General features: G+C 40.7%; 1 protein-coding gene across 2 annotated transcripts in view; it reads right to left on the reverse strand.

Annotated features, from left to right (window-relative positions):
• Positions 1-13723, reverse strand: part of SPPL2A (signal peptide peptidase like 2A) — a 71512-nt gene that overhangs the window by 23047 nt on the left and 34742 nt on the right. Inside the window, exons 10-13 of one of the 2 annotated variants that reach the window (XM_062205909.1) lie at positions 12862-12936; positions 3534-3590; positions 3281-3334; positions 2764-2866 (exon numbers count right to left, since the gene is read on the reverse strand). In XM_062205909.1, the coding sequence (XP_062061893.1) occupies positions 2764-2866; positions 3281-3334; positions 3534-3590; positions 12862-12936 (289 nt within the window). The remainder of the gene's footprint in view (positions 1-2763; positions 2867-3280; positions 3335-3533; positions 3591-12861; positions 12937-13723) is intronic. The other variant, XM_062205910.1, reaches the window with a different exon arrangement.

The raw sequence follows: 13723 nt of genomic DNA on the forward strand, positions 1-13723 counted from the left end.
AACATGCAAGTATGCAGAAACTCATTTATTATCTATTCTTATAAGAAATTGTGTCAAATCCATCCAAAGAAGACATCTCAGGTGAAAACAATTGGAATGACATTTAACCACTTAAAAATCAGAAAATATGTTTACAGGCTGTTTGAGTTCATTAGTTTTGGTCTCTACATAATTAACAAATTAAGTTCCCTGCTATTTTCTACTTTGGAGTTTGAATCATATTTCTGTGTGTTTCTTTTTTTTTTTTAATTTAATTTAATTAATTTATTTTTTTTGACAGGCAGAGTGGATAGTGAGAGAGAGAGAGACAGAGAGAAAGGTCTTCCTTTTTGCCGCTGGTTCACCCTCCAATGGCCACTGCGGCCGGCGCATCTCACTGATCCGAAGCCAGGAGCCAGGTGCTTTTTCCTGGTCTCCCATGTGGGTGCAGGGCCCAAGGACTTGGGCCATCCTCCACTGCACTCCCGGGCCACAGCAGAGAGCTGGCCTGGAAGAGGGGCAACCGGGACAGAACCCGGTGCCCCGACCGGGACTAGAACCCGGTGTGCCGGCGCCACAAGGCGGAGGATTAGCCTGTTAAGCCACGGCGCCGGCCTCTGTGTGTTTCTTATCTTTCCTTTTTTTAAAGGTACTTTTTCCCTTCCAAATTAGAACTTAGCTCTTAGGATTAAGACATGTATTGCCAATAAATGTTCTTTCAAGATGTATTTGCTTGAAATTTACTTGAAGAATGCAATGTTTATATACTCTTGTTATCAATTCTACACTAAGGGATACATACAAGATCTTATAATCTGTGTAGAAAAAAGGGATGAGTTTGAAGATGTTCAAGGAGCTGTAATGCTACTCAACAGAATACCTGATCAGTTATATGAATGAAGATTCACTAAGTTAGTAAGTTGCTATACTGGATTTTGCCATGCTCACTGCCAGCTTCTCTCTGCACTGGCTTTACTATATAAACAGAGGGACACTTTCAGACAAGCCACTACTCTTCACACATCCTCAGACACTTAGTACATAGGGAGACTGCCAGAAGAGTGAAGGACAAACTCAGTTGATGCAGAAATATTACCAGTTACTTCTAAATATAGTATCACTTGACTGGGATATAGTTTATTCCATAGACAGACCAGTGAGAAAAACAGGCAGAATAGCAATAACTGCCAGACAAGACATGCTAAGGAGAAGGTGATCAATTCCATTAAAAACTGTGTCTTTTTGGTCTTTTTGTTTTATGAAGCCCTACATGCTGGTGTTCTACTATAGTTCCTCTTGATAAAGCCATGGCCTAGCATCCTAAAACCACCATTTGTAAAACACAACCATCATGTTAAAATAGAAGTAACGAGGCCAGCGCTGTGGATTAGTGGGTAAAGCTGCCACCTGCAGTGCCGGCATTCCCATATGGGCGCCGGTTCAAGTCCTGGCTGCTCCACTTCTGATCCAGCTCTCTGGTGTGGCCTGGGAAAGCAGCAGAAGACTGCCCAGGTCCTTGGGCCCCTGCACCCACATTGGAGACATGGAGGAAGCTCCTGGCTCCTGGCTTTGGATCAGTGCATCTCCGGCCATTGCGGCCAACTGGGGAGTGAACCAGTGGATGGAAGACCTCTCACTCTGCCTCTCCTTCTCTCTCTGTTTAACTCTTACTTTCAAATAAATAAATAAATCTTGAATTAAAAAAAAAGAACAAAAACTGGCATTAGTATATTCAGCTTTTTAAAAAAAAGATTTATTCATCTATTTGAAAGGCAGAGTTAGAGACAGAGAGATTGATTGATTTCATCTACTGGTTCACTAAACAAATGGCCACAATAGCCAGGGCTGGGCCAGGCTGAAGCCTAGAGCCAGGAACTTTTTCCAGGTCTCCCACATGGGTGCAGAGGCCCAAGGACTTGGGCCATCCTCTGCTGCTTTCCCAGGTGCATTAACAGGGAGCTGGATAGGAAGTGGAACAGCTAAGACTCAAACCTGTGCCCACACGGGATGCCAGAGCTGCAGGCCATGGCTCAACAGGCTGTACCACATCGGCCCCAGTGTTTTCAACTTTTAAAGAGGATCACAAAATATACTCTCTTTGGGAAGAAGGTTAAACTGATTCTAGTTGCTTCCTCCTAAGACAGGTTTTGAATTATGGGAGAGATGGTTGGTTGTTAGCACTTACGTTTTATCTTCTACATTTCAAAATACTTTTTTTAAAATAATTTTTTTTGATTTATTGGTTTATTTGAAAGTCAGAGTTAGAGAGAGAGAGAGAGAGAGAGAGAGAGAGCAGAGACAAAGAGAGAGAAAGATCTTCCATCTGATGGTTCACTGCCAAAATGGCCACAATGACCAGGGCTGGGCCAGGCCAAAGCCAGGAGCCACAAGCATCTTCCAGGTCTCCCACATGAGTGCAGGGGCCCAAGGACTTGGGCCATCTTCCACTGCTTTCTCTGGCCATAGCAGGGAGCTGGATCAGAACTGAACCAGCCAGGACCAGAATCAGCACCCATAGGGGATGACAGTACTGCAGAAGGCAGCTTAAACTTCTGTGTCACAGCTCCAGCCCCTAAAATATTGTTTTCTATTTTTGTCACTGATGCCAATTCTAGAAATAGCCAGAAATACTTGATAAAACAGGTGACTTTTAACAGAGCCTATATATATTATATACATATATATAATATATATACACAAACACATACACACACACACACATATATATATATGACAATTTTTAAATATCAGTATATTTTTACTTATATTGTTACCTTTGCTTACCTGGTACAATAATGTCTCCAAAGCCCAGTATTGATACAGGCATGAGGCACACACTCATTACTGAGAAATAGATTAGCTTTGGTACCCTGATGACTACTGGTAACTATAAAAAAAAAGAGAGAGAGAGAGAGAAAAAAAAGAAAGGCCACCAATAAACCTCTTGGTAATCTTTCTTTTAGGAAGGAAAGAATGGATATCAGAATAACTGTTTTAACATTTTAAGAGAAAATGAAATCAAAACTAGGCACATACATATACACATTCTACATAGAAAGCTTCAAAGAAACAGATAATGCAGTTTTGGAAAAATGAAACCCAACACACATGTAGGATTAACAGTGTTAATCTAATATCCCCACATATTTTTTTTTTTCCTTTTTACCAAGTATAGGACTCAGATCTTGAAACAGATTTTTTTTTTTTTTTTTTGGCAATTGATTTTTTCCCCCAAAGAAGAGTCTTGTCTCAGAGGGTATGATTTAAAGTCCAATGAACAGATCTGAAATACAATCCTTACTTTCTCATGGGGAGCTGAGGGTTGAGCAGTGGCTTCCACAAAGTTTCCATCATTCTAGGATGAAACCCAAGTCAATAGGTATTTAATAATTTTGAATAACTAATAAAAGGGCTATATTTTGTGAGAAATAAGTTTTGTAACACCTTAACATGCACTACATGAGCAATGAATTACAAGGGAAGACAAAATTATCAACTGGATATACACACACACATACACTGAATGGCCATTTCTATTTAATTGCCATCCCTACCTTTTCATTATTTCCAAAAGGTCCAGCTGCAACTTCAACCATGATACTCTCACCATTCTAGATTGAGAAGGAAGATGAAAGAAGTTGTCCAGTCATTTAAAGAGAACAATCTGCCACTATTCAAGAATGATTGAAATCCCATGGTAAAATGGCCTATTGGAAACTGACTGAAAAATGAGCTGTGAACTGCTTTTTTCCCCTAAGATAGTCTCTGAGGATAGCAAAAATTGAAGGAATCTGTAACAAAATTCACTAGCATATTGTTCCACTTTATCAGAGTTCAGTAATTTTCAGAACTGACAAACCATCCACTGACTATTCAAGCAAACCTTGAGCTCTGATCTGTACTGATATACTAATATATAACATTTGTAATAGGTTACAAATTTTAAGTGTCTTTAGTTACATCATAAACTATGTTTCTTGGTCAAGTCCAACAGTATCAAAGAAGAGGAACATACTAAGATCTTTTAAATTTAGCTTTTTAACAAGTGTGGGTAATTTTCACTGAATAAAATGTAACTTTGACCTCCTGGCTACTCACCACAATAACAAAATAATCAAGCCAAATTTGAAAAAACCCAACCCTATATAACCCGAGAAGCTTCTCTATCCTAACTCCTGTCCAATTTCAGCCCTGCCTGTTTTGTATGTTCCAATTAAAACATTAATCTTAGCTGAATTTCCCTCCCTTGAGTCTGGCTAAAGTCTTTTTTTTTTCTTTTTTGGTGGGCTGTGTGAAGAGTTCATTAAAAAGTTTCTTCCTGACCACCAAGTCTATTGTGGAGAAGGGAAACATCCTGAGGTAGCAAAATTAAGACTGCCCGAAGCACTCATTTTGTTTCACATTATGGTAAGTTTATCAGCAATCAGTGAGAAAAGAGAAACAAATGCTCAATTTTTGGGAAATTTCATTGACTAACTATAATATTTTCCATGTGGGTGGGACGCATAGGAGAAATCACTTAGATGTTTTTAAAAGGGCCTTACTGACACATGAGCTGCGTAGAGAGGATAAAATCCCCAACTACGGAAATCTTTTCCTTATGTTAAGTGTTGGGTTACAGAAGAGTTAAGTCACAGGGGTTATAAACTAATACTAAATACAGCTCCTTAAAGATTTCCCTAGGCTGTGATCAAACTTCTAGACAGAGTTCATTTTCTAATTGTTATTGAAAATAGTTAACTTCAGATCATCACTGCCATCTCTTCTGCTCCTAGGACATGTAAAGGCACATGTTTAGAATATGCAATATTTAATCCCTCAAATTTATAGTGAATATCACAAAAGTAAAATTAAATATTTGATTTTTATTTTATCAACTAAAGTAAGATCTATAGCTTTAGTCAATACAAACAAACCAGAGAAGAAGGTATACAATGAATTCAAAAGAGCATTTCAGCTTTTTCTACTGTATCAGATTGCTAGAAATCACACTCCTCATCAATGGGAACTAAGATGGAAAAAAGGAGAAAAAATTCCTAAGCATGGAAGAAAAAAAGGCTTGCCTTTATTAGTATCCCATTCTTTAAAAATTCTGAACATTTTAGATGGAGGGAATGGAAATCATTTGCAGGTGCAAGTGTCTGAAGACATTCTGAAAATGATACTCATGTTAAAATGGAAAAGCTATTTAAAAAAGTTTAGTTACGGGCTGGCGTTTGGCATAGCAGGTTAAGCCTCTGCTTGCAATGCTAGCATCCCATATGGGCTCTAGTTTAAGACCTGCTACGCCACTTTTGATCCAGCTCCCTGCTAATGCACCTGGAACAGCAGCAGAGGATGGTCCAAGTCCTTGGTCCTTGCCACCCACATGGAAGACCTGGAAGAAGCTCTGGGATCCTTGCTTTGTCCTGGTGCAGCCCAGGCCATTTGGGGAGTGAACCAGTGAATGGAAGACCTCTGTACCTCTGCCATTCAGGGAAAAAAAAAAAAGTTTAGTTACAGTCTGTAGCTCAGTTCACTGTGTAATATGCCATGGATTTAAGGGAATGGAACTGTAGAGAATGTTTCACTTTCATTATGAAATCTGATGGAACAGCTGGAAAAAAAAAAAACCCACGTTTTTGAACCAAGTAAACTGACACAAACTAGATGGCATTATTTTAGCTTCCCAACAGGGTATATGTTTGTCCTTATGCTAGTACAGCAAATATTAGAAGTGCAAATTTTTACAGTGATTTCATAGATGGAATGTCTAAGGAAGGGGCCAGCGCTGCAGGCTGGCAGGTAAAGCCTCCATCTGAGGTGTTGGCATCCCATATAGGTGCTGATTCAAGTCACTTCCTAACCAGTTCCCTGCTAATGACCTGGGAAAGCAGTGAAAGATGGCCCAAATGCTTGGGCCCCTGCACCCACATGAGAGACCCAGAAGAAGCTCCTGGCTCCTGGCTTCGGATTGGCCTAGCTCCAGCTGCTGTAGCCATCTGAGGAGTGAACCAGCGGATGGAAGATCCCCACCCCACCCTGGAACTCTGCCTTTCAAATAAATAATCTTAAAAAAAAAAAAAAAAAAAAGAGTGGTGGGGTCGGTGCTGTGGCATAGCGGGTAAGGCCACTGCCTGCATTGCTGGCATTCCATATGGGTACCGGTTCGAGTACTGGCTGCTCCACTTCCGATCCAGCTCTCTGCTGTGGCCTGGAAAAGTAGAAGATGGCCCAAGTCCTTGGGCCCCTGCACCCACGTGGGAGACCCAGAGGAAGCTCCTGGCTCCTGGCTTCGGATCAGTGCAGCTCCGGCCACTGCAGCCATCTAGGGAGTGAACCAGCGGATGGAAGACCTCTCTGCCTGCCTCTCCTTCTCTCTGTGTAACTGTCACTTTCAAGTAAATAAATAAATCTTTAAAAAAAAAAAAGAATGGGAAGAGAAATAGTGAATATCAAACATTAAATATGTACAAGTGAAAAAAAAGATAAGGGAGAATATAAAATTACAAAGCAAGAATCAAAAGAAAATGAAGGAGAGAGAGAGAAGTAAGCAACAATTAGTGATATATTCATGAGGTGGTAAAAAGATCAAAGTAGAAAACTGGGCAAATAATGAAGGAATATCATATTATATTCAACCAATACCTTTATTTTATTGAGTAGCCAGCGGCAGAGCTAGGAGTATATGACCTGGTCCTCACTTCATGGAAAGATAATCTGAGAGAGGAACAAATGGGCAGAAAGGGGAAGGCCTGTGCACCTCAGCTGAGTTTTTCTTGAGGCCAACACCACTTTGACCTTTACATACAGTCTGGATGCATGAGACTTTCTTACTACAGAAGGCTATGGTTGGGTTCTGTCAAGCAAATAATTCTGCTGATTATGGGCAGATGGAAAGCTGGCAATGCGCCTCTTACACAGTGGATTAGGAAACTGAAGTAGAAAGGGTCATGAGGTCATAGAGCTATACTCCAGGCCTTCAGACTTCCAGTGTGCTGTTCTTCCTTAGTCTCAGATTAAGGCTTCAGAAATTAAAGAGGCAATGACACATCTCTTTATTTCTACATATACAGTCTATAGAACATATTTATTTTCTTATAAGTAAAATTAATTTTAAAATGGAAGAAAAATTACACATACTTGTGTCTTTCAGGATGATGTAAGCAGGGAGGTAATTAGCAAGGAGGACCTAAGGTCACCAGTTCCCACCCTGCAGCCCCACCTGCAATGGGCCCCCTCCTGCCCCTACCTTTCTATGTAGTGGAAAACTGCAGCTTCTACACCACTTAGAACCAGTGCCACCCAAAATAACCAAAGCAGCTGCTGGCTTGTCTTCACAATGACCTTTAGCTCATTTTAAGACCATTATAAAATCATCATGGCCAACACACCTACTCCTATCATGTACCAGACACAATGACACTTTGAGTTGTCCAAATCAGGGAAGGAAATGGGTGGTACTCAAGCCTCTGCCACAAACTCTGTCCCTTATGAATATTTAATTAAACCCTTCGCCCTGTCTCCATGTCATAGAAAGGGATGGACCAGAAACTTGTGGAGCGCAGCTCTCTCTCAGGTGTGCCTACACTCCTTCTTGAGTGTGTACTTTGACTTTGACTGCAAATAAATCTTGCTTCTCTGCTGACTTTTACCTATGTCTCATCCTCAAATACCTTCTTGTCTCAGAGACAAGAATCTAGACCCAGCCAATCTATGCCATCTGGCGAGTCAGCCAGGAGAGAAAGAATTGAAGGTCCATCTAGACATTGGCCAGCGAGTTTTTCTCCCAACACTCACCTCACTTGCACTCCAAGTTGAAGGTCTTAGTTTCATTCTTCCTTCCTCTCCTTTATTCTGTTCCAACCCACCACGAACTAACTTCTCTTAACTCCCCATCTATCCCCATAGACTCAGCTCTGGGCTGCCTTCTTAAAAATCGGGAAACCTTTAGACTGCATGTTCTAAACAAGAAAAAGGTTTTAGTCTTTTGCAACACTATCTGGCCAAAATATGGAGAAAATTGGTTGCCAAACAGAACCCTCAACTTTAATACTATCTTTCAACTTGACCTATTCTGTAAGAGAAAACAAAAATGTTCATCAATTCCTTATGCTGATTTTCATGGCATTCTTCCAAAACCCCTCCCTTAGGGGGAGCTGTAGGTTCTGTTACATCCATATCCTCATAGAGACTCAGAAACAAAAGAACAGCAAATATATGTGGCAAACTATCCACTATATTGAATAGTCCCCAACTCAGAGCTCAACCACCTCAAGCTCAGTTTGCTCCATCATTGGAATCAACCACAGTGGGAGTTGTGTCCCTCCCTACTCCACTTATTCAAGCCCTGATTCTTGTTACCTTCTTTTAGCCCATTGCCTATACCCTAAAACCCTACTCTCTCCCTCTACTGGAGGACAGCTCAGTTGAATCACTCACAGTGAGGCCTGATACCATTCAGCTATGAGTAACCTGTGTCTTCCAGTAACACAGGCTAACAGAGATGCTGGTACAATTAGAGTATGTGTTCCTTTTTCATTGAATGACTTAAATCAATGTAAACAATATCTAGCGAGGTTTTCAGAAGACCCTACCAAATTTAGTAACTTTGACCCTTTAACTTGACCTGGAGTGACAAACACATTGTCCTGTCTACTTAGTGAACCACTGAAGAAAAACAGTCAATCTGGGACAAGACCTAAGTTCATGATGACTCCCTGGAAGCTTAAGAATCCAATCAATAGGCTGTGGGAGCCATGGCAGTCCCACAAACAGGCCCTAACTGAAACTATAAAAGAGGTCAAGAGGACTCAAGGCACTGAGAACATATGGTTAACCAACTAATTTCTGGACTGGAAAAAAAAAAAAAGCATTAGCAAGCCTGTGGATTATGACAAAATCAGGTAGGTAACAAAACATAAGAGAATCCAGCCTTATTCCAAGGACAACTGTTAGAAGATATAAAACGATATAGTAATGTAGACCCTCCCACACCTGCAGGACAGTTCTTACTCAGTACCCATTTTATCAGTCATGCCCTGGTATTTGGAAGAAATTCCAGAATTTGGCAATGGGAGTCCAAATTCCCATGAGCCTGATATTAGATATAGTATTGGAGGTGTTTAATAACTGAAGTCCAGACAACAGGTTCATATAATAGCAGTCACTGGAATTAGAACTCTGCCACCTCAGGCCTAACCCAGAGAGCACCTACCCACAAGAGAGGTGTGGAGAGTCAGGACACTGGTGTGAGGAATGTCTGTATCTGAAAAGACTGCCCGGGCCTTGGCCCTGATGTAAACAAAAGGGGCACTGGAAATGGGATAGCCCTCAGCTCCAAAAGGAGGGAGGACTCCCAGCTCCCTCATGTCCTCATCTGAGCAGCGATGAGGCCCAGGGACTCAGGCAGCATTCACAACACATATGCTCATCACACTCCTGGAATCACATGTGACCCTGGGTGTTGTAGGTCATATCGATTTTCTAACTGATATGGGAGTCACTTACTCTGCTGAATACCTACATGGGACGCCTATCCTCAAAGAGTCAAGTCATCATGGGAGTTAATGGCAAGTCTTGCTCCCAACAATTTAGTTTGCCTCCGGTTCGCCAGAAAGAAAATGTCTTTATCCCCCACCAGTTTTTGATGATGCCAGAATGTCCAACTCCTTTACTCAGCAGGAATTTGCCATCTTCCCTGTGCACTTCTCTCATGTTAATCATTCCTAAATCTGGATCTTCAATTATGACACTGATGAATACAGAGAAGACTCAACTTGGATGATCTCACTGTTGAAATTCAAACAGAGTAGATCCTAGGGTCTGGGATCAGGACATACCCAGATGGGCTATTCATGTTGCTCTCATTATGGTATTCGTAATGGACACTGTAAGGTTTCCTCACCAATGCCAATGCCACTTAAAACCAGAAGTCCAGTAGGGACTCTAATCTTTGAGTGACAAATTTCACAATCACAGAGTCCTGGTTCCATGTCAGTTCTCTTGCAATATCCCATCCTGCCAGTTTTAAAGTCAAATGAAGAATACTGAATGGTTCAGAACCTCAGAGCTGTAAATTAGGCTGTCTTGTCACTTCATCCTATTGTATCAAATTCCTATATTATCCTAACCCAGAAACCTGAAGGCACCACTATGTTTACAATTTTGATCAGCAAGTATCTCTTCTGAATATCATTACACCCAGAATCCAAGTATGTGTTTGCCTTTAAATGGACTGATCTGTCCTCAAACATGATTCAACAGTACACTAGGACAGTCCTTCCTCAGTTCTATCTAAGTCCTTCTGGGATAGACTTTCATTGGGTGGATAGAACCCTTTCTATAACCCAAACAGAAAAAGCACAAAAAGGAATCAAAGTTTTACTGGAAGAAATAATTCCATGTTTTGATCTCCTAAGATATACCCCAGACTGACAATGGCCCTTCCTTTGTCTGAAAAGTAACTCAATAGGTAAGAACAGCTCTGGGAATTTTCTACCACCTCCATACCCCTTGGAGAATGCAACCTTCAGGCAAGGTTGAAAGGGTCTTAAAATGTCCCTGGCCAAGCTCTACCAGGAGACCTCAGAATCCTGGTTCATGCTATTTTCCACTGCCCTCCTTAGGATAAGAATGGCACCCAAGACTACCTTAAAGCTTAGCTCTTTTGCAACTTAATAATATGGGAGGTCCTTCCTTCACCTCCAACATCCTCTTTGATTCAGGTAGCAAGGTCAAAACATATCATCAATTTAGGTCAGGCGCAGAAGGCTTTGACAGACTATAAGATTCTCCCAGTGGGACCAATGCTGATGGCATAGTAGGCTAAGCCTCCAACTGTGGCACCAGCATCCCATATGGGCACCTGTTTATTTCCTGGCTGCTCCTCTTCTGATCCAGCTCTCTGCTATGGCCTGAGAAAGCAGCAGAAGATGGTCCCAGTGCTTGGGCCCCTGTATCCACGTGGAAGACCTGGAAGAAGCTCCTGGCTTCAGATGGGGCCATTTCTGGCCATTGTAGCCATTTGAGGAGTGAGCCAGCAGACGGAAGACCTTTCTCTCTGTCTCTCCCTCTCTGTCTGTAACTCCACCTCTCAAATAAATAAAAGATTCGCCCAGCACCAGATTCTAAAAGCCATGAACAATCAATCTTCTCAGGAGATCTAGTTTTATTATCTCCTCTTACCAATTACAGCCTAAATGGAAAGGGTTCTTATCAAGTACTACTTAGCACTCCTACTGCAGTTAAATTACAGGAAACTTCTAGCTGGATACACCTGTCAAAAATCAAACTCTACTCCTTGGGTCTTCACAGTCATACCCAGAATATAATTCTGTCTACTCTTCTGAGCCAACTGAGATCAAGTTTATCATCAAAAGGCTAAAAAAGATTAAATAAAATTTTTTGCTTTTGTTGCAAGCTCCCTAGAGAGAGATACATTAAGGCATTAAGCATTAAAGCTGTTGCATTTCCCAGCTGACATGCTTTTCCTATTTCATCTCTTAACTTTCCGGGGGAACTGCCATTGATAGGAATTCTCCCTTGTAAAATTTTCCACCACAATGGCAGGAGAAAATCATACCACATACCATGAAATCAATCTGAGAAACCTATCTACTACATTGGGTGACTTCACCCACACTGTTGGTCAGGTCCTCAGGCAACCACAAGTTTCTTTACATTCTCTAGCTAAAGTGCTCATGGACAACCTACAAGCCCCAGATTACCTACTGGCCAAACAGGGTGGAATATGTGCAGTGATTAATAAAACCTGCTGCACTAATGTTAACGGTAGGCTCACGGAAAAAGATACCTAAAGTATTTACTAAGCCAAGTGATTCATTATTTTGGTAAAGAAAGTCCCTTAGCTTCTACCACCCTGGAAGCATAAAGAACCAACATGAGTCTTACTCTTGCTCCTTTCTGGCCCGTGTATACACATCCTAATTGTCTAATTTTTCCTTTCCAGAATTCAACAATTTCATACAAAAATGATGGTCATGAGGGATTCCAGCCATTACTAACAACTGGGCAAATCTCTAGATCAGCTAACAAAGGATTTTTATTTCCTGGTTAGGTAGGGACGATGCCCTGTCACAGCATGAAGAAGTTATAGAAAATGGACTTTCCTCCCTAGACCTTCCACAAAGATTACAGGATGAAAATCTCAAAGGGGAAAAAGATGATGCATACAGAGAAGTAGCTAGAAAAACAGAGTTGAGGTCTCCGGCCCCTCTCTGTAACCCCACTTATATCATTCAACACCCCACCCCCTGCCACTTCCTGCAATGGAAAACCATAGCTTCCAGTTTCACTGACCTTGAGAACATTATAAGGTTATTACAATAAAACTACTACATTTGACACATCTACTTGTATCATGTGCCACACACTACGCCACTTTCAAATTTTCCAAAACAAAGCAAGGAAATAGGCAGTACTCAAGCCCCTGCCCTAAACTCCGTCCCATGAAGATTTAAATAAACCCCACCACAGGCTCCATTCCTTAATGCCTCCAGATAGTAGAAAAGGATGGACTGAATCTTGAGGAGTGCAGCTCTCTCTCAAGTATGCTTGCATTCCTTCTTGAGTGTGTACTTTTACTTCATTTTGTATGCAAATAAATCTTACTTCTCTGCTGACCTTTACCTAGGTCTCATCCTCAAATTCTTTTTTTGTGTTGGAAACAAGCACCTGGACACAGCCACCCACCACAAGAAGACTTTTTAATACTATAACAAAATGAATTAAAAGTTTGAACATATCCTCTATTAAAAGGTCAGTTCCAATGAAAAGTCCAATAGAAATTTAGTTGTAAATGACTGTAAAATCAATAATCCAAGAGGAGGATTAAGATAACCTTTAAACATGTATTTATGGATTTCAAAAATATACTCATACCTTTGTGATGAATGGTGTTATAAAAACAAAAAATACATCATAGAGGAGGAGAAGGCCTAGAAGTATCACACATGACTGTTGAAAAAAAAATTTTAAAGTGAAATTTCTCACATCAAAATATAAGAGACTAAACTATTTTGCAACCACAAATAAACATCTGAACATCCACCTGAATATTATTTTTTAAAGAATATTTAACAAAAATTTTAGTTTTTAAAAACTTCACTGTTTGTAGTTTTATTTTACAAACTACATTAAAAGCCTTATCTTCTTTATCCGATTTGCTTTAAAAAATCACTGAATCAAATAAATGTTCTTCACTGATATATAATCTTACAGAGATTTTATGAATTTGGTACATTTAGCTAGCAAATCCATGGTTGTGTGGGCCTTTGGGTTAGAACCGATTGCAAAAAGGTATGATAGAGCTTTTTGAAGAGGTGAGAAACATTCTATAACTTCATTAGAATAGTGGTTACAAAGCTATATATTCATAAAATTTTAACAAGCAGTACATTTACTTTTTATTTTCTTTTATTTATTTGAATGGTAGAGTGACAGAAAGAGTTAGAAACAGAGACAGAAAGAGATTTTCCATACACTGGTTCATTCCCTAAGAGGCTGCACTGGCCAGGGCTGGACCAGGAAGAAGCCAGGAGCCTGCAACTCCATCTGGGGATCAACTACTTGGGTCATCTTCCACTGCTTTTCCCAGGAGCATTAGAAGGGAGCTGTATCAGAAGCAGAGCTGCCAGGTCTTGAACCAGTGCTCATATGGGAGGCTGGCATCACAGGCAGCAGATTAACCCATTGCACTACAACACTGACCCCAGCAGCACATTTAAAATTGGTGCATTTTGGA

The sequence above is a fragment of the Lepus europaeus genome, chromosome 11 (genome assembly GCF_033115175.1).
Source record: "Lepus europaeus isolate LE1 chromosome 11, mLepTim1.pri, whole genome shotgun sequence".
Classification (NCBI taxonomy): domain Eukaryota; kingdom Metazoa; phylum Chordata; class Mammalia; order Lagomorpha; family Leporidae; genus Lepus; species Lepus europaeus.